Source organism: Styela clava, chromosome 12 (genome assembly GCF_964204865.1).
Source record: "Styela clava chromosome 12, kaStyClav1.hap1.2, whole genome shotgun sequence".
Taxonomy (NCBI): domain Eukaryota; kingdom Metazoa; phylum Chordata; class Ascidiacea; order Stolidobranchia; family Styelidae; genus Styela; species Styela clava.
In genome coordinates this window covers 9,812,782-9,830,764 of record NC_135261.1, presented here as the reverse complement: position 1 = coordinate 9,830,764, position 17,983 = coordinate 9,812,782, and the positions used below count along the sequence as shown (strand labels likewise).

General features: G+C 35.9%; 4 protein-coding genes across 8 annotated transcripts; all 4 read left to right on the top strand.

The window, feature by feature from the left end:
* Positions 1-2,224: 2,224 nt before the first annotated feature.
* LOC120329906 (uncharacterized) lies at positions 2,225-6,384 on the top strand. 2 transcript variants are annotated; one of them, XM_039396695.2, is made up of 8 exons: positions 2,229-2,413; positions 3,101-3,322; positions 3,497-3,645; positions 4,256-4,329; positions 4,487-4,558; positions 4,969-5,061; positions 5,230-5,431; positions 5,650-6,384. In XM_039396695.2, the coding sequence occupies exons 2-7, from the start codon at positions 3,203-3,205 to the stop codon at positions 5,391-5,393; spliced, it is 672 nt and encodes a 223-aa protein (XP_039252629.2). In that variant the 5' UTR covers positions 2,229-2,413; positions 3,101-3,202; the 3' UTR covers positions 5,394-5,431; positions 5,650-6,384. The 2 variants fall into 2 exon arrangements, with proteins under 2 accessions (XP_077974848.1, XP_039252629.2); XM_078118722.1 differs by lacking the exon at positions 4,487-4,558 and having other exon boundaries at positions 2,225-2,413.
* A 53-nt stretch (positions 6,385-6,437) lies between these two features.
* LOC120337290 (uncharacterized) lies at positions 6,438-13,296 on the top strand. Of its 4 annotated transcripts, none has more exons than XR_013479692.1 (2): positions 6,438-12,790; positions 13,124-13,296. XR_013479692.1 is itself a non-coding variant. In XM_078118791.1 (2 exons), exon 2 carries the CDS (start codon positions 7,309-7,311, stop codon positions 11,719-11,721), a length of 4,413 nt encoding a protein of 1,470 aa, XP_077974917.1. In that variant the 5' UTR covers positions 6,438-6,641; positions 6,975-7,308; the 3' UTR covers positions 11,722-12,068. The 4 variants fall into 4 exon arrangements, 2 of the variants coding, with proteins under 2 accessions (XP_077974917.1, XP_077974916.1); XR_013479691.1 differs by having other exon boundaries at positions 6,438-12,897; XM_078118791.1 differs by lacking the exon at positions 13,124-13,296 and having other exon boundaries at positions 6,438-6,641; positions 6,975-12,068.
* Positions 11,970-12,431, top strand: LOC144430463 (uncharacterized). Its single transcript, XM_078118403.1, has one exon. It carries the CDS (start codon positions 11,970-11,972, stop codon positions 12,429-12,431), a length of 462 nt encoding a protein of 153 aa, XP_077974529.1.
* A 1,391-nt stretch (positions 13,297-14,687) lies between the features above and the next one.
* On the top strand, positions 14,688-17,969 carry LOC120330106 (uncharacterized). Its single transcript, XM_039396933.2, has 7 exons — positions 14,688-14,820; positions 15,147-15,295; positions 16,376-16,449; positions 16,743-16,814; positions 17,046-17,138; positions 17,347-17,544; positions 17,853-17,969. Exons 1-6 carry the CDS (start codon positions 14,731-14,733, stop codon positions 17,502-17,504), a joined length of 636 nt encoding a protein of 211 aa, XP_039252867.2. The 5' UTR covers positions 14,688-14,730; the 3' UTR covers positions 17,505-17,544; positions 17,853-17,969.
* Positions 17,970-17,983: the final 14 nt, after the last annotated feature.

Here is a 17,983-nt window from a genome sequence, read left to right as displayed (position 1 = left end):
AACATAAATGAACACTTTTCCCAAGTGGCGCAAAGCCTGCTCGACTGTATGCCACAACCAGCTGGCTGTGACAAAAATCACATTTCATATCTTGGGAAGCAAGAATCCTCATCCATGTTTTTACGGCCAACTACATCATTAGAAATAAATTTAAATGAACACTTTTCCCAAGTGGCACAAAGCCTGCTCGACTGTATGCCACAACCAGCTGGCTGTGACAAAAATCACATTTCATATCTTGGGAAGCAAGAATCCTCATCCATGTTTTTACGGCCAACTACATCATTAGAAATAAATTTAAATGAACACTTTTCCCAAGTGGCACAAAGCCTGCTCGACTGTATGCCACAACCAGCTGGCTGTGACAAAAATCACATTTCATATCTTGGGAAGCAAGAATCCTCATCCATGTTTTTACGGCCAACTACATCATTAGAAATAAAAAATATTATACGCAAAATGAAGCCCAAGTCAAGTTTTGGAATCGATGGTATTCCTTTTAAAGTATTGAAACATGTTCCAGAACATATCATTGATATCCTGACATATATATTTAATCTTTCACTATCTAGTGCAGGGGTCGGGAACCTTTTTGGTCAAGAGAGCCATAAAATATACATATTTTCAATTGCATTTCCGTGCGAGCCATATAACATTTCTTCACTTAATCAGGCCTGAAATGTTCACTCAAAAGTCAACACATACAATGTCAATATACATTTAATGTGATTTCTGATGCTGCATGTAGTCGCTGCGGGCCTTGAACGGTTGCTCACATGCAGCCCAAGTTGAAATCTACGATACTCATCACCCTTTTTCGTTTAGGCATCTCCGTAGTGTTTTTGAAACTCTATCGCTCTGTGATGTCACAATATATGTTCCAGAATCCCCTTTTTTGTCACAATGCCTGTCTGGTAATTATCTTACATAACATAGACGTGTGCTAGACGCGCGTTCTCAAACGTATTGGGAATTTCCTGCCAAATTTGGCTATAAAAGAGTTTGAAATCCCGTAACAATAGTAAGCTTAGTCTTGGGATATTAGATTTTTCTGAGAGCCATATGCCGTCACCAGAAGAGCCATATATGGCTCGCGAGCCATGGGTTCCCGACCCCTGATCTAGTGGATTATTCATTGAAAGCTTCAAGGCATCTAAAGTTCTTCCTCTATTTAAAAAGGGTAGTGTTTCAGATCTTGGAAATTATAGACCTATTAGTCTTTTACCATCATTTTCTGAGATTCTTGAAACAATAATGTATAGTAGCATGTCTAACTTCTTTGAAACTAACAATGTTTTCCACTCTCATCAATTTGGTTTCCGCAAGCATCACTCCACTGCTATGGCTGCTAATGTTTTGGTACATAAACTGACCAAGGCCTTTGAAGGCAAACAACATGCAATTGGAATATTTCTTGATATTTCAAAAGCTTTCGACACCATTGACCATTCCATCCTTTTAAGTAAGCTCTATCACTTAAATTGCTCTGTTTTTAAACTGCGACTAAATCCGTTTCTGTATTGTATAGGCTGTGCCTTGAATTTGTGTATTATTTCCTGCATGACGAAATGAACGAAGATAAAAAAAAATTAATCACTGAATTTTCCCGCCTTATGTTTTTTTTCTCTCTCCCAAATGCTACCGTATATGAATATTTATATCACTCCCTGTTTTGTTGGTAATTTTTTGAATGACTAAGTTTCTCTTTGTATCCATTGCTTTCTTTAATTGCAATTTTTACTTTTGACTCGTCTTAAATCTAGGTGTCGCTGACTTATGATGACCATTTCTGGTCCTTCTCGATTTCCTGTCAATTGCAATGAAATCTGTTACTGTAATGCATAATTTTTTATCTGTTGTGAACTTGTGTTGTGATTTCTGGCACGACGAAACAAACGTATTGTCTATTGTCATAGTTCATGTTTTTAATGTAAATAATATATAGGTTCAGATTCTAGTATATAAAATCAAAAAGGCAACGAACATTATATATGTTAAACAGTAATGTCATATCGGTGTTTGAAACTTTGTGTCATTTCACCTTGTATCGAAATATATACTATAATATAGGCTATGATTGTTTAGAATCAACATGTTTTGTTTTTTCATGATTGGAGTATTTAGGCCCAATGCTATATTTTAAAGGTTTCCGATTACAACTTATATTCACCTTATGTAGTCAAGTCAGCAACACCAAACAGACGTCTTTCAGCCTGTGATTTCGCTCCACAAATTTGCCATCAAGTTACAATTTCTTCTAATTTAGGTATGGACTATCATTTTAAAGGATTTATATTACAATAATTTTCATAATTCGGACAAGGTTTTATTTTCGGGGAAACGCGGTAGTAAGCAGTGGCATTGACACAACTTGAAGAACTGTATGGAAGGTACCGGACTTCAGTGCTGCCAGGTACTGCAGTACTGGTAGCCGGACATCCTATCTAATATAGTCAGCATAGTATATATAGTACGGTACCGTATTTTATACCTTCGAAAAAGATATTACGAGTTCCACCTGATCCAGTACACTCCAGGTGCAACATTGGCCCTCAACCAAGCAACAGCTCAAACTCGCGAATGAAAAGCGAAACCGCCGCGTCCCCCAAGAGTGAGGTAAAAACAGTGTCTGGCAGCACCCGTCACGCTCCGATGGTTCGTATGAAAGTCCGTAATTTCCATCTGACTTCCATTATCGAACAGCTCAGAAAAATGACTCACTCCAAAAAAAAATCAACGCTGTCTTTTCTGGAGTTTGTACAATGTTTAAATAAATATTCCGACTTGAAGATTAAAAACAATTTGATTCCTAAAATGGGCAAACGCCGGTCCATTGATCGCCTTGATTGCTTTTGAAAATATAATATTATAAACATAATGAAACAGTGATTCAGATATCAAGTTATATTTTGCAGTGGCCTTAATAATGTAATGTCACGGTTTATTTTGAAAACAATTTGAAGGTCTACTGAATTTCTTATTTTATGAAAATAATTGATCTTAAATATCTTCGCTTATTTGACGCATTTGTCACGTATCTTGAAGTTTTCGTTTTGAAAGAAGTTTGTTTTTATCTAATATTGATTTTATATCGATACAGTATGCAAACATTAACGCCCGAGAGAATTTTCAATAAATCAAATCACTCTGTGCACAGGAACACAGTCGAACGCATCAGTTGTGACCGACTTCTAAAATCAGGATGGAACTTACAAAATTACTATTTTGTCTTTTCTCCTTATGGCTATTCACTGATTGCTATGCATCTGTTGACGATGAAAAATGTGGCATGACTCCGAGAGCAGATATAGATTGGAAAAAGGTGTGTTCCCTTTTGCATTTAACATGGGCCAATTTCGTACAATATATTTTGCCAAATATATCAGCGAACCGTTTCCATCTATTCCAGCGTATCGAAAAATGTTTTTTTTAATATCTGTTGGAACAAGCTTTCTTCAATGCGTTATGACTTTATTTTGTTTGTTGTGTACTTAAGGTTCCTACCTTCTGGTATCTGTCATATTACTCTCCGAATCCCATATTTTCTGAAGTCGTTTCGTGTCAAGCTTCTTATCTTTACAAAATTGTTGACGAAGGACCCGAAAGTTACGCTGTCTTTCATGGAAAAGATTATTACTATAATGGGTAAGATCTATAAATTCTGATTTTTAGTGAACTCTTATATATATATATATATATATGCTTTCACACTATTTAGCCACACGATTATACTTTCTAAAGTAGCCCAGGATAATCAATTAACCTTGAATATTGGACAATCAAAAAAACTATCATAGTAAAGAAAACCGGACAACGGTGATTTCGTGGAAATGTTATTTAGTACGGGGCAGCTAAAGTCGGAATGAAATAGTCTATTTTAAATTCGGAGATGTGGACCGGAACTCTACTTTTATGTCAATTTGCGGGCAAAATTTGGGATAGGATTTTCTAAATGATCGTATCTGTGAGTCTGGATAGGGAAATGTTTGCAGGTCCACAGTCCTATATTAGGTTTCACAATTGTTATTAGATATGCCCGATGAAACAATGTATAGAACCTGGATCATTCAGGCACTAAACAGAAAGATGAAACGCCTACTTTAAATCTAGTTATTGTGAGTGAGTTATTTTAATGATCCTCATCCACAAAAAAAGCAAACCGAGACAAAATTAAACAAACAATTGTAGATATGTACAACATTGTTTCATACAGTTGTTATAACTACGCCCATTCAACAACATTGTGTTCATTTAGTAATACTCCAGAAAAGTACGAACTTTCATTCAAGCATGCCGGTCAAGGACCAGGCCTTTATTATTGGACCTCGGGTAAGACATACCTATATAAAATTAACTTCAATCAATTTTTTTATAATCTTGTTCAAAACCGAATTTTTGTTTTACAATATGTATACTCATATGAAAAATTGCGGCGTAGTTATTGTCAGTATACAGACAATAATATTTAAATTTATTCTTTGCACAGCAAACAATAGCATTGTGGACGCAGGATCAAAGGTATCCTCTACTAGGTCGTACAACAAAGAACGTACCGATAGTAAGTCATTCATTATGATCCTACGGTAATGGTCTTTTAAAACGGCTGCCTTCTCTTTCCAGAACGCTTCAAGTTGTTGCAACAATTGTTTGAATGTTAGAAGACTGTTCCAAAAAACTTCTGCTTCAGCATTCTTCCGCACCAATCTGTTTCACTTACAGTTCGTAATCGAATTGTCTCAAGTTAAATGTTGTTTTCTGGCATGTAGCCTATTATGGCGCAGCTACACTTCCACATCACCGCCTGTACTATAAGGCATTTAGTGCTTGCCTTTGCATCCTTGTTTGGAAAAAAATTGCAATAGCGAATAAGCTATATATACCTATATTTAGTAATATGCCTGCTGAACTGTTGTACTAAATTTTTGACTTTTTATCAAATTAAAAACGGACGAGTGTACTTAATTTCAGTCGAAGAAATGGAGATGCAAATAGCAGTAGACGTAATGGCAACGGATTATTCTACCTATTTAATCGACATCTCTTGCAATAAACATACGGGAGGTTTGTGAATTTTACCATCAATTATGTTTACACAAATCAAACCAATTTAATATGCATTACAACGTTTTTATAAAAATGAAGGCATTTTAAAAATACTACAATTCATTTAAGAAATTTGTGCTATTAGATGCCGTATAGTTATTGACAATTGAGTTTTTTATTATGCAGAAAAACAAATAGTTCTTGTATTCACAACGAATCCCGATCCAACGGCAGAGGAATTTCTGAATGTTCGCCGAGCCTTGATTGACCTCAATGTGACTGAAACTCTGGCTGCAACCCAATGTGCTTCTTCACCAGCAATAGCTGACTTCGCCAAATTGAAAATGTAGCATACATTTCGAAATACTCAGTTTAATAACACAAAAAGGTAAGCTGTAGTTTTCACAGTCGTGTTTTCCATACACAGTAATAATAAATTTGGTAAGGCAAGGCTGACAATGGTTAAGAATTAACCCAAAACACCCGGTGAATATATCGTCCGTTTGGGCATGAAAATACTGCTGATGGCCTAAAGTTGTGTAGTGAGTTATATATATATCCATTTGATTAAAATCTGATTCCGCTATTTTTATCATTATTTTGCAGAAACATGATCAATTGCTACCCAAGAGACTGAAAGATATATATATATATACTCATCAGCAACAAGATTTTTCGGAATATTACAGGATTTGGTTAATTAAAAGTTCATTTTTAAATATATTTTAAATCTGCAACTTTTGACAAAGTGAAATTGTGGTGCAATGTTGCAGTGTACAGGGCTTCTCGACTATTTTCTTTATCAAAAATCCGTGAACAAAACTTAAAAATGGCTGGGGCCCGGTAGTTTTAAAAAATATATTTGATATGCAAACAGAACTTCAAATGCAGTATGAAACCAAATACACGAACGATGCTCAATTATGTGGTTACGAATGTTGCGCATGGGTATACCGGCACCTCAAGACCTTAGTTTTCTAGCTTTGCGTCGAATTTGCTAACATAATCGACAAATAACGGACAAAATATTAATAAAAAAAAAGTAAAAGCCTTTTAGCAAACTCAACCACGCACTAAAAATTCGAAACACAGTATATTAATTGATGCGAAAAAATGATTTTTCTGTACAACAATACCACAGGACCACAGCAATCTAGCAAAATGTATCAAAGGCCCATTGCGTGTCTACTAACAAAGTTATTTATCTGTCGTCAGATCCATGAATTACACCTAATTCTTTGAATCTCGGTTCCAAATTGGTGAAGGTATACTGGTAGCTGGTACAACTATCAAAATTTTCCAAAAATAAAGTGACGCTAATATTTCCTACCTTGAAACCTCTTTGACTCATTATTCCTATCCGCATAAAATATTATACAATACCACCTGAAACTGCCTCTTTCGCTTCATTATATTTTTTGTTGTTTACCACTGGAGGCGCTGGTGGTACATACGTTCACAGATTTTAGTGATTGTGACATCATAATACCCCGTGCGCGTTTGCTGCGCGCGCTGCTTCAGTACCTTGATTCGACCTTCTCAGGACTGTGGGATTTGTGGTGCAAGGTTTTCGTTGTCTGGAGATTTGTAGTTCCAAGGTTTTAATTGTATTTTCGTATATTTAGATTTAATAACATTAACTTAATTTCAATAACTGTCCCAATCAACTGTCGATTGTTTTGTAAGCTGAAAGCTACACTGTCAAGTACGTATTTCAGTTTATTGTTTTTATATTTAAGGAATATTTCGGTTGTACCGTGTTCTATAATGACCACTTTTGTAATCAGCCGCAACTGTTATTATACTGGCGTAAACCTGCGTATGTTAAGTTCAGTTCTAATGTGTACAATTTTGTTTAGTTAATGATTTCAATTGTCGAGTTATTTCTTGCCGGCACATTATTTGTTGTAATTATTGTTTGTTTTATTTAGAAAACCGTACTGCCGTACTTCCCGTACACGTATTGATGTACTCTCGTACTGACGTACTCTCGTATCCACGTATTGTCGTAATCACGTACTGTTGTATTATCATACCTATAACATCGTACCGACGTATCTTCATACACCTGTACTTTCCTGACAATAAACGACATCAACTTGTACTGTTGTACGCGTCTTTTTGCATTGGAGTGACAAAATCAGTTTACTAAAACAGATCGACCATCTAAGAAATACACCTGGTGTGGGCGCTAAAGGCACTCCAAATTTGGCGTCTACATTAGTTTTTTGACATTTGCAATACTGCAACAAAGTTTTTGAAAATATGGCCGAATCAAATGACAACATCAATGAACCAGCTGCCGCTGATGAACTAGTGAACAGAGACAATGATATGTTAGAAAATATGTCGATTACTGGATTTTCTGAAGCAACTGAAAATAATGTAATTGCTTTGCTGACTATTCCAACACAAGGTATAATTCCTGTTTTGCCTAATGAAAGTCAATCAACTTCTAAAGATTGTCATAGTGCGTCAATCAAAGATCTGTTCCTAAGAAGTCCTGATGTAGAGTCAGATGTCCAACCAAGTTCAGAAAAGAACAACCAAGGAGCATCTGTAGCATCTGGCCTTGCTAAAGAAGGATCAACAAATGCGCATGCTATGACAACAAGGTCGAAGATAAAGACAAATAAAAGCAGGACTTCAAAAATAAATAGTCAGCAACATAGATCAGTAATGCGAAGTTTGATAACATCACGCAGTGGTACAATTCGGTCGCGATCTTCATGCTCAACAAGAATGTCCAATTTGAGTGATTCACAAATTGAGAATATATTCGAAACAAGAAAGCTGAATCAACAAAGGCGCACAGAATTGGAGAAACAACAATTGCAAAATCGCCTAGAAAGTGAGAAACAAATTTGGGAAAATAACAATCAAGTTGAAAACTTAAATTTAGACAATGAGTGGCAACAGATTCTACAAAAACAGCAAGCTGAAGAGCGTAAGAGAAAGGCCGAACTGGAAGCTTTTCAACATCGTCGCCAACAAATGCTACAACGAAGAAACATCGAGATGGAGCAGTTCAACAAGAGGAAGCAGATGAACCTACAAGAAATTGAAGACAAAAATCAACGTGAACAATTGGAACTGGACACTAATTTAAATGAAACTTTAGCAGAAAGAGGCGTTCTTATAAATACGCCCCCTGTTGCTGCTAGTGTCGAAATCAGTCAGCAGCCATCAAATTCCTCTATGAAACAAACAAAAATATTAAATGTGACCAGTCCAATAATACCAGCTTTAAGTACACCATTTTCAACACCTAATCAATTACCTGTCTCTAGAAGTTGTGATGTGCATTGTGAGGGTCGACCAAGTGAACGTGTGAACACCGCAGAGCATGGTGAGTCAGTTTCTTATTCCTCCTCTGATTTTGGGGTTTGCCGTCCACAAATGGTCCCGAGTGCATGTGTGACTGTTGTTGAATCTGTGTGTGACATGGCCCAAATACCGTTAACATCTGAAAATTTGTTTGTGAGCTCTTGTAGTGTGGTGAATTCTGGTTTGACTTCCTGTGTACCTGCATCATGTGTATCTAAGCCAAGTTTAAGGTGTTGTGAAATTCCAATGTCATGTGTGGGTGATAACAGACAATTGCAGAGCAATGCAATTTACACTGGGGCTGGAACGAACCACAGTGAAATATTAACGAAATTTCCAACTTCATTCAATACTATTCCATTGCATACGACTAGTTCGGCTGTTAATATGAACCCTACATTACCAACACTAATAGATAATCCTGGCAGAATTGAAAATGCAGAGGCAATGCACTCAGTGAATATTGGCTCAATTCGAAAGCCTATTGTGGGCAGTCAACCAAGTAATGCAAATGCACAGAATGACAATATTTCGAATCAACAAGCAGCTAACCCTCAAGTTATATATGTGCCTCAAACTTTAGGTTTGCCACCATCTGAACCCCCTGTATTTTGTGGTAATGCAGGTGAATATAGGGATTTCATTGATATTTTTGAAACCGTAATTGGTAGCAGATTACAAAATCCAAAGCACAAACTAGTTTATCTTCTTCAATATACAAAAGGCCCTGCTCGTGCTTTGGTTAAGGGATGCCAGCACAGAACAGATAGCTATGATGAAGCTATCCGATTACTTGAAGAAACTTATGGTCAGAAATTTCAAATTGGCGAATCCTGCATTAATTCCATAGCAAATGGTCCTCGACTGAATTTGAGTAACAAAGAATCATTAACTGTGTATTCAGCAGAAATCATGTCATGCAAAAATACGTTGATAGGGGTTGAATACAAAAATGTTGCCCTTATGACCATAGAAAAAATAGCTTTAAGAATGCCGCCTGAATGGAGATCTGGGTGGTTATCAAAGATGGACAATGTACTACAAATAAAGAAAAAAGACCTAACAATAGAGGATCTTGCTGATTACGTCCGTAAGAAAACTAGAGAAGTATGCAATGTTCCCTCTATCGAATTTAATACATCAAAACAAATTATTTCCACAAGAGGCTCGAGGCCATACAAATCCTCATTTGCAACTACAGTTCATAATAATAGACCTGTACGCAGATGTGTAAAATGTGATGGAGATCATTACTTAAATCAATGCGATGAATTTCGAGGCATGACGTATGATAAGAGATTGGAGTTTGTAAAAAAGCAAAAGTTGTGTTTTTCATGTTTATTATCTGGGCATTGGGTCAGGGAATGTAAACGAAACAACCCTTGCAAAAATGCAAACTGCAGAAGAAAACACACAACACTTCTTCATCCTCCGGATAAGGAACCAATAAAAGTCCCTACATCAAGTAGTCATGAAAGTACTACACAAACACATAATGATTATAGGACACAGATGTCTGAAACCAAATTTAATGCATTCCTGAATGCCTCTGACGAACAAAAGGTTTTGCTCAATGTTGTACCTGTTAAGGTACGCATAGCTGGTAGAAGAAATGCTGTTATAACCAATGCATTCTTTGACAATGGATCGACTTGCTCTTTTATAAGCAATTCGCTAATGAATAAATTAAAGGTCAATGGACCAGTTACAAATTTGAACATTCGTACTATAAATAATACCGTGGAACACAAGCAATGCACTGTTATAAAGAACCTCGAACTGGCAGATTTTGAGGAGTCAAAATATGTAAGGTTAAATCCCTTGTTTTCAAACGATCAAATTGGTGTTGATCAAACAGATATCCCTACACAAAGTGATCTTGATCAATTTAAAGAATTTAATGGTATTGTGCTACCCAAAGTAGAATGTGATGTGGAGCTCTTGATTGGCAAAGATAATCTTGGTTTGCATAAACCATTGGAAGTGATTTATGGCCCAAACAATTATTTTGCATCGAAGACAATTGCTGGATGGATGGTTAACTGCCCTGCGAAAAATGGAAATACCAAAAATTCTACATATTTCACCAAATCTCAACTAAATCCTTTGTGCCAAATGTGTGCAGATGTTGTTGATTCTGCAATTAATGAAAAAGATGAGGTTTCACCAATTCAACAAGTTTTTCTCGACAAAGTTAGTAAGTCAATTAAGCTCAGAACTGATGGACATTACGAAATAGGTTTACCATTGAAGAATCCTGATGTTAAGTTGCACTCAAATAAATATCAAGTTTTGCAGCGAGCAGAATCATTAAAGCGTCGTCTTCACAAGGAACCGGAATTTTATGCAGAATACAAGGATTTTGTTGCAAATATGATAACAATGGGGTATGCTGAAGAAGTTCTGAATACCAATGAAGAAGAAGGAAGGACTTGGTACCTCAGCCATCACGGAGTTCGTCATCCAGAGAAGAAAACGTTAAGGGTTGTATTTGATTGCTCAGCAAAATCAGAAGGAATTTCATTTAATGACATCCTGTTACAGGGGCCGGATTTAACAAATAATTTAGTTGGAGTCTTGTCACGCTTTCGCAAAAATATTGTAGCTGTTCAAGGGGATATACGGTCCATGTTTCATCAGGTAAAGGTGAAAGAATGTGATAGAAATTTCCTCCGTTTCTTCTGGTGGGAAAATGGTGACATCACTTTACCCATGAAAATTTATAGAATGTCGGTTTTTCTCTTTGGAACTGTGTGCTCTCCAAGTTGTTGCAACTTCGCTTTGAAACAAACTGCAATAGATAACAAAAATGATTTTGAACAAAGTGTGATTGATGCAATTAATGATTCATTTTATGTTGATGATTTTTGTGATTCTAAGCCGGATGCTGCTAGTGCCCTCCAACATATAAAGAGTGTTACTGAAATTGCTGCTAAAGGTGGTTTTGAAGTGACGAAATGGGTGAGCAATGACCGTGAAGTATTGGCCTCAATTCCAGAAGCTCACCGATCGAAGGAAGCAAAGCGTTTGGATATCTCTATAGATGAATTGCCTGTTGAGCGAGCTCTTGGCATGATATGGAACGCAAATGAAGATACAATAAGTTTCAGTACTAAATACACTGAACGACCAGCTACCAGACGGGGTATGCTGGGTGTTGTGAACTCAATATTTGACCCTCTTGGCATTGGCCAGCCGGTCATTCAACCTATGAAGGTCCTTATGCAAGGATTGTGCAGGAAGAAGCTGGGATGGGACGATTCAATTCCTCCAGAGTGTGAACAGGAATGGCTAAAGTGGATATCAGAATTATCCAAGTTAGAAGATTCATTTCAAGAAGAGGACAAGTAGTTGAAATAAGATCAGATAATGGAACAAATTTTGTCTCTGGAGAACAAGAATTGAGAAATTCTATCAAGACTTGGAATCAGAATCAAATACATAGGTTTTTGCTGCAAAAGAACATCAAGTGGCTGTTTCAAACTCCAGCGGCTTCTCACCATGGTGGAGTTTTTGAGAGACAAATCAGAACAATTAGAAAAATTTTCAACGCTATTTGCAGAGAACAAAAATTAACTGATGAAAGCTTAATTACACTTATGTGTGAATGTGAATCCATAGTGAATGGAAGGCCAATAACAACTGTATCCAATGATCCAAAAGATTTGACACCTTTGAGCCCGAACAATTTGTTGTTGTTGAAAGAAGAACCGATACTTCCTCCAGGAGTATTTGATGCTAAAGACTTGTATGTTCGTAAGAGATGGAAACAAGTACAATACTTAGCTGATGTGTTTTGGAAAAGATGGAGACGACAATACCTTCCTCTGCTTCAAACAAGACAAAAATGGAACAAAGTTCAAAGGAATTTAGCTAAGAATGATGTTGTACTTGTGATGGATGAAAATTTGCCAAGAAATGCATGGCTGTTGGGTAGAATCATTGCAACGTTTCCCGACAACAAAGGTCGTGTACGTTCTGCTACGGTGCAAACCAACCATTCAATCTTAGATAGGCCCATTACTAAATTAATTCTTCTGTGTGCAAGTGACTCTGATTGAGTTGTGTGCAAAACCCATTTCGTTTGACTCTAGTTGAATTGTGTGTATGTGAGATCAATTCCGTTTTTAAATTTTGTGATTTTGTTTTTGAGTGTGTAGAAATTTCAAATTTGTGGATGGCAAATTCTCAATTTCTAAGGGGCCGGGATGAAACTGCCTCTTTCGCTTCATTATATTTTTTGTTGTTTACCACTGGAGGCGCTGGTGGTACATACGTTCACAGATTTTAGTGATTGTGACATCATAATACCCCGTGCGCGTTTGCTGCGCGCGCTGCTTCAGTACCTTGATTCGACCTTCTCAGGACTGTGGGATTTGTGGTGCAAGGTTTTCGTTGTCTGGAGATTTGTAGTTCCAAGGTTTTAATTGTATTTTCGTATATTTAGATTTAATAACATTAACTTAATTTCAATAACTGTCCCAATCAACTGTCGATTGTTTTGTAAGCTGAAAGCTACACTGTCAAGTACGTATTTCAGTTTATTGTTTTTATATTTAAGGAATATTTCGGTTGTACCGTGTTCTATAATGACCACTTTTGTAATCAGCCGCAACTGTTATTATACTGGCGTAAACCTGCGTATGTTAAGTTCAGTTCTAATGTGTACAATTTTGTTTAGTTAATGATTTCAATTGTCGAGTTATTTCTTGCCGGCACATTATTTGTTGTAATTATTGTTTGTTTTATTTAGAAAACCGTACTGCCGTACTTCCCGTACACGTATTGATGTACTCTCGTACTGACGTACTCTCGTATCCACGTATTGTCGTAATCACGTACTGTTGTATTATCATACCTATAACATCGTACCGACGTATCTTCATACACCTGTACTTTCCTGACAATAAACGACATCAACTTGTACTGTTGTACGCGTCTTTTTGCATTGGAGTGACAAAATCAGTTTACTAAAACAGATCGACCATCTAAGAAATACACCTGGTGTGGGCGCTAAAGGCACTCCAAATTTGGCGTCTACACCACCACTAATTATATGTTAAACAACCAGATAAAAACTGTCTTCCACATGGTGCAGATATGCCTGTTGGAGGAGGAATATCTCATCAATTTGCCGTTAGACGCATCATACCTATATACCAAGGGTCGGCAAACTTTTGTCATTCGCGGGCCAAATTAAAGGTTGCAAGTAATTGACGGGACGCACATATTTTTAGAATATTAAAAACCGAGGGAATGGAGAATGAATCACATTTTTTCACACAGATTTTAGTTAAATTTCAAGCAGCGCGCGAAGACTGATTATTTGAAACGTCATTAAACCATTTGCACTCAGCGTTCTGAGTGAGAGAGTCTTTTTTAAGTTCTTTTGCTATTTGTCTAATTATACTCAATTTATAGGCTCATTAAACGAGTGAACGAATAAATTGTGAATTATATACTTGTTAGGTTATAATAGAATCTAGTGTTTCAAAACAAATTATGTTACGTAAAGAATATAATCGTCAATACAGATATTTTGTTAATATAATTCAGTAAAGCGTCGCGGGCCGGATTAAATTGTTCCGCGGGTCGGATCTGGCCCGCGGGCCGTAGTTTGCCGACCCCTGCTATATACAGTCCCGTGATGGTTGTGATGTATTTATATACTGTAATTTTACTTTGATGCATTTTAGGGATGATTATTCCGAAAAAATGAAACAAAGAGTGGCATTATTGCTCAACCTCTGTTTCGAATAGAGGCGTGGTGATGGCGCGATATGCATAAATTTGATTTTCATATTCTCTAACAAACGCAGAACCATAGATTCAATAAAAATTTCCTTCTGACTCTCGTCTACGAATCACCCAGACAAACCGCTCCTAGAAAAATAATCCAACACCGTCTCACAACTCTGGAATTTTTACTCGAAAATATCTTGATTTTACTAAATTCTAAAAGAACAAACGCCGATCAAATGATCGCCCTAACGCAAGTTAATGGCTTTTAATCTTTGCGGTTATAGACATAAAGAAAGAGGGATTAGAGAATATTGAGGTACTATTGCAATACCTTTATGACCTCGGTTTATTTTGAATGTTGGTCTTCTGAATTCCTTTGTAAAATGATCCCGAAAAACTTCGCATACTTGACGTATGTATCAGTTATCTTGAAGTTTTGTTTGGAGTGAACTCAGTGAAGTCATTAGTTTAATCTGATATGGATTGTCCTTTGATACGGTATACAAAGTTTAACGCCCCAGGGAATTCTTAGTAAATGATCCATGCATAGGAACGTGGTCGAATTCATCAGTTGTGACCAACTTCGAAAATAAGGATGCAACTTCTAAAATTACTATTATGTTGTATTTTTCTATGTCTATTCGCTCTGCAGTAGCTAACGATGAAAAATGTGGAATGACTCCGAGAGCAGATATAGACTGGAAAAAAGTGAGTTCACGTTTATATTTAACATTAGTAAATTCGAAATGAGATGCCGAAACAAGAAATTAGAATTTTTACGACATAAATATTATATATATATATATATATGAGTATTGGCAACCCGTTTGCTCCAGACTAATTTAGCCTACTTTACATGAAGTTGTGGGCAAATACACGTGGCTAACACAGACAGTCCCCAGACTTGTAATAGAACTAAAATAAGAAAAATAGGAATAAAATTATGGCCTAACCTTTTAACCTGGTACACACACTACGGGAGTACCTCTTCTTCAACACGTGATGACTTTTATTTTGTTTGTTGTGCTCAAAAGGTTCCTACTGTATGGTTCCTGTCATATTACTCCCCGAATATTATCTTTTCTGAAGTCGTTTCGTGCCAAGCTTCTCAACTTGTTAAAATTGTTGGCGAAGGACCCGACAGTTACGCTGTTTTTCATGGAAAGAATTATTACTATAACGGGTAAGATTCATGGCTTTGTCTGTAAGATTTTATATACTGTATGCACCCTTTAACTATGTTGCCACATAGGTATTCTTCAGTCTAGATTTTAAGTGTTGTGTTTATATAATTAATCAACAAAATGAAGGAATTGCTCGAGAAAATCCTATTCTGAAACAGTCAAGAAACAGACTATGGTTCCGACTGTAGTTTGTACTTTTCAGACTGTTTTACTAGCAACGCTGAAAAAGACTCTGGCCACGAGTCTGACACAGTAAGCAACCTACCAACTCAAGGTCCGTTGCCCTGTGTAAAAAACAGGCTTGTCAACGTCCCATGGGATGGGATAGCACACATTTGTATTTCTCATGGTATACGTGGGACACGAAAACCGTATGATTTTCGGGGAAATGATGGTAAAACATTTAGTTATGAACTTCGTGTCCATATATTTGAGCATAGCTTTCTTGTTAGTTATAGAGAGAAAAATATATTTAGCATTAACAATATACTTCGTGAAGGGGCTGATGGACACATGTATAATAGTTATGTATATGAAGTTAACAAAGTCCGTAAATTTTGTTGTTTTGCATTTGTCTTCGTACATGTTGTCCTATTTAGTAGACGTTGAAAATAAATTCAACAATTTTTATTTAATTTTATTTCAATGGGAATCCCATGGGATGGGATGGGACAGGAAAATATGTCCCGTGGACAAGCCTGCGGTAAAAACCGTCTATACTTTAATTGGACCGAGGCCCCATATTCACAGACTTGTGTTAGATTTCATAATTTAAGTAGAAAAACCCAGTGTACTAAAGTAAATCCTAACTATTCAAGAACAGAAAGATGACAAAATGCATAATACGCATTGTAATCTAAATTTATAAACATTTACTGTAGATCTTATAGTGAGTGAATGACTATTTTCATAATTTCATCGCAATAGGGGTGAAATTTGACCTTTAACATATGCAAACCAGGTGATTAAAACTATGTAGGCATTTTTATCCAGTGTAGACAACTAATTGTGGGCATGTACATCATTGTTACAAACAGTTATTGCATTTACGCACAGTTAAAATTTTTGCATTAATTCAGAAATCCTCCAGAAGACTACGAACTTTCACTAAAACATGCCGGTCAGGGGCCAGGCATTTACTATTGGACCTCGGGTAAGACATACCGATTCAAAATTCATTTCGATAAACTGTTTTTTTATAGGTAGCAGGCAAACTTGTTCAAATATTAGCATAGTTTAAACAGAAAACCTCCATTAAACATGAGCAGTGATTTTATTTTATGAGCTTTTGTTTTACAATATATATATACTCTCAAATAAAAACAGTGGCTTATCGGTATAAATGACGTTTTTAATTGATTTAATTTTCCAATTCTTAATATGAAAAGATTTATATAATATATTAATTGTGTACTGACGAACTATTTAAATTTATGCTTTGCATAGTAAACGATAGTATTGTGGAAGCTGGATCAAAGTTATCTTCTAATGAATCGAACGAAAAAGCCCGAACTGAGCGTAAGTTATACATTATAAGCTATGGTAATTCTAAATTTAAGAATAAGAAACATTTTAATCGTGAACATCAAACATTTCTTCTGGCACATATATAGAAATGCTTGACTTACAAATTAGCTGTAGCGTCAAGCAATATAAAATATTATTATCTATTTAATATCGTAGCTGCAGGGCTGATGTAATGTATTTTCAACTTTTTATCGATCTTGATACGAGTCTATTTATTTTCAGTCAAAGAAATGAAGATGCAAATAGCAATAGACATCATGGCATCGGACTACTCTACTTATTTAATTAACGTATCCTGTAATAAAAATACAGGAGGTTAGTAAATTTTCAATATCAATTATGTTTATGCAAGCAAACCAATTTATTTTTAAATTGCATTATAACGATTTTTTGAAAAATACAAAATACTATTTTTCATCTAAAACGTCTATATATACTCTTCTTAAAGTAAATTCGCTTCCTAAATATCGCATTTCATGATAAATGCTGTTTAGTTGTTGACAATTGACATATTTTTATGCAGAAAAACAAATAAGTCTTGTATTTACAACGAATCCCGATCCTACGGCACTGGGAATTTTGAAAATTCATCGAGCATTGGTTGACCTAAATGTAACTGGAAATCTCCTGGCAACTCGCTGTTCTTCATCACCAGCAATAGAAGACTTTTCCAAACTATAGTTAAATGTACCATAATTTCCCAAATTAGAAATACCAAAAGGTGAGAAGTAGTTTTTCATATATATATATATATATATATATATATGTGTGTGTTTCGATACCTCGTTCAGAACGAATAATTAGTAGTAAAGCAACTGATAGTTAGATATTTTACCGAGTCCGACCGAGTATATTACTTCTGTCTGGTCTGGTTAAAATATTGGTACATAACGTTACAACGGAATTATACCAATGAATTAATCAGTAGTGAGCAGTCAGTCCATGGCATTCAAATCGTAAATTGTCCATGTTCTATTAATATCTATTCGCTGGAAATCTGATTTCAATTTTCTTTCCGCAATTTTACAGGAATCTGATCAATTGTTACTGAATCCCTAAAGGCATCAACAACAAGAATTTTGAGGATAATTTTGGTTAATTTAAAATCTCCAATTTTAACAAATAAATAGAGTCCAAATGGTTTAACATGATTATATATG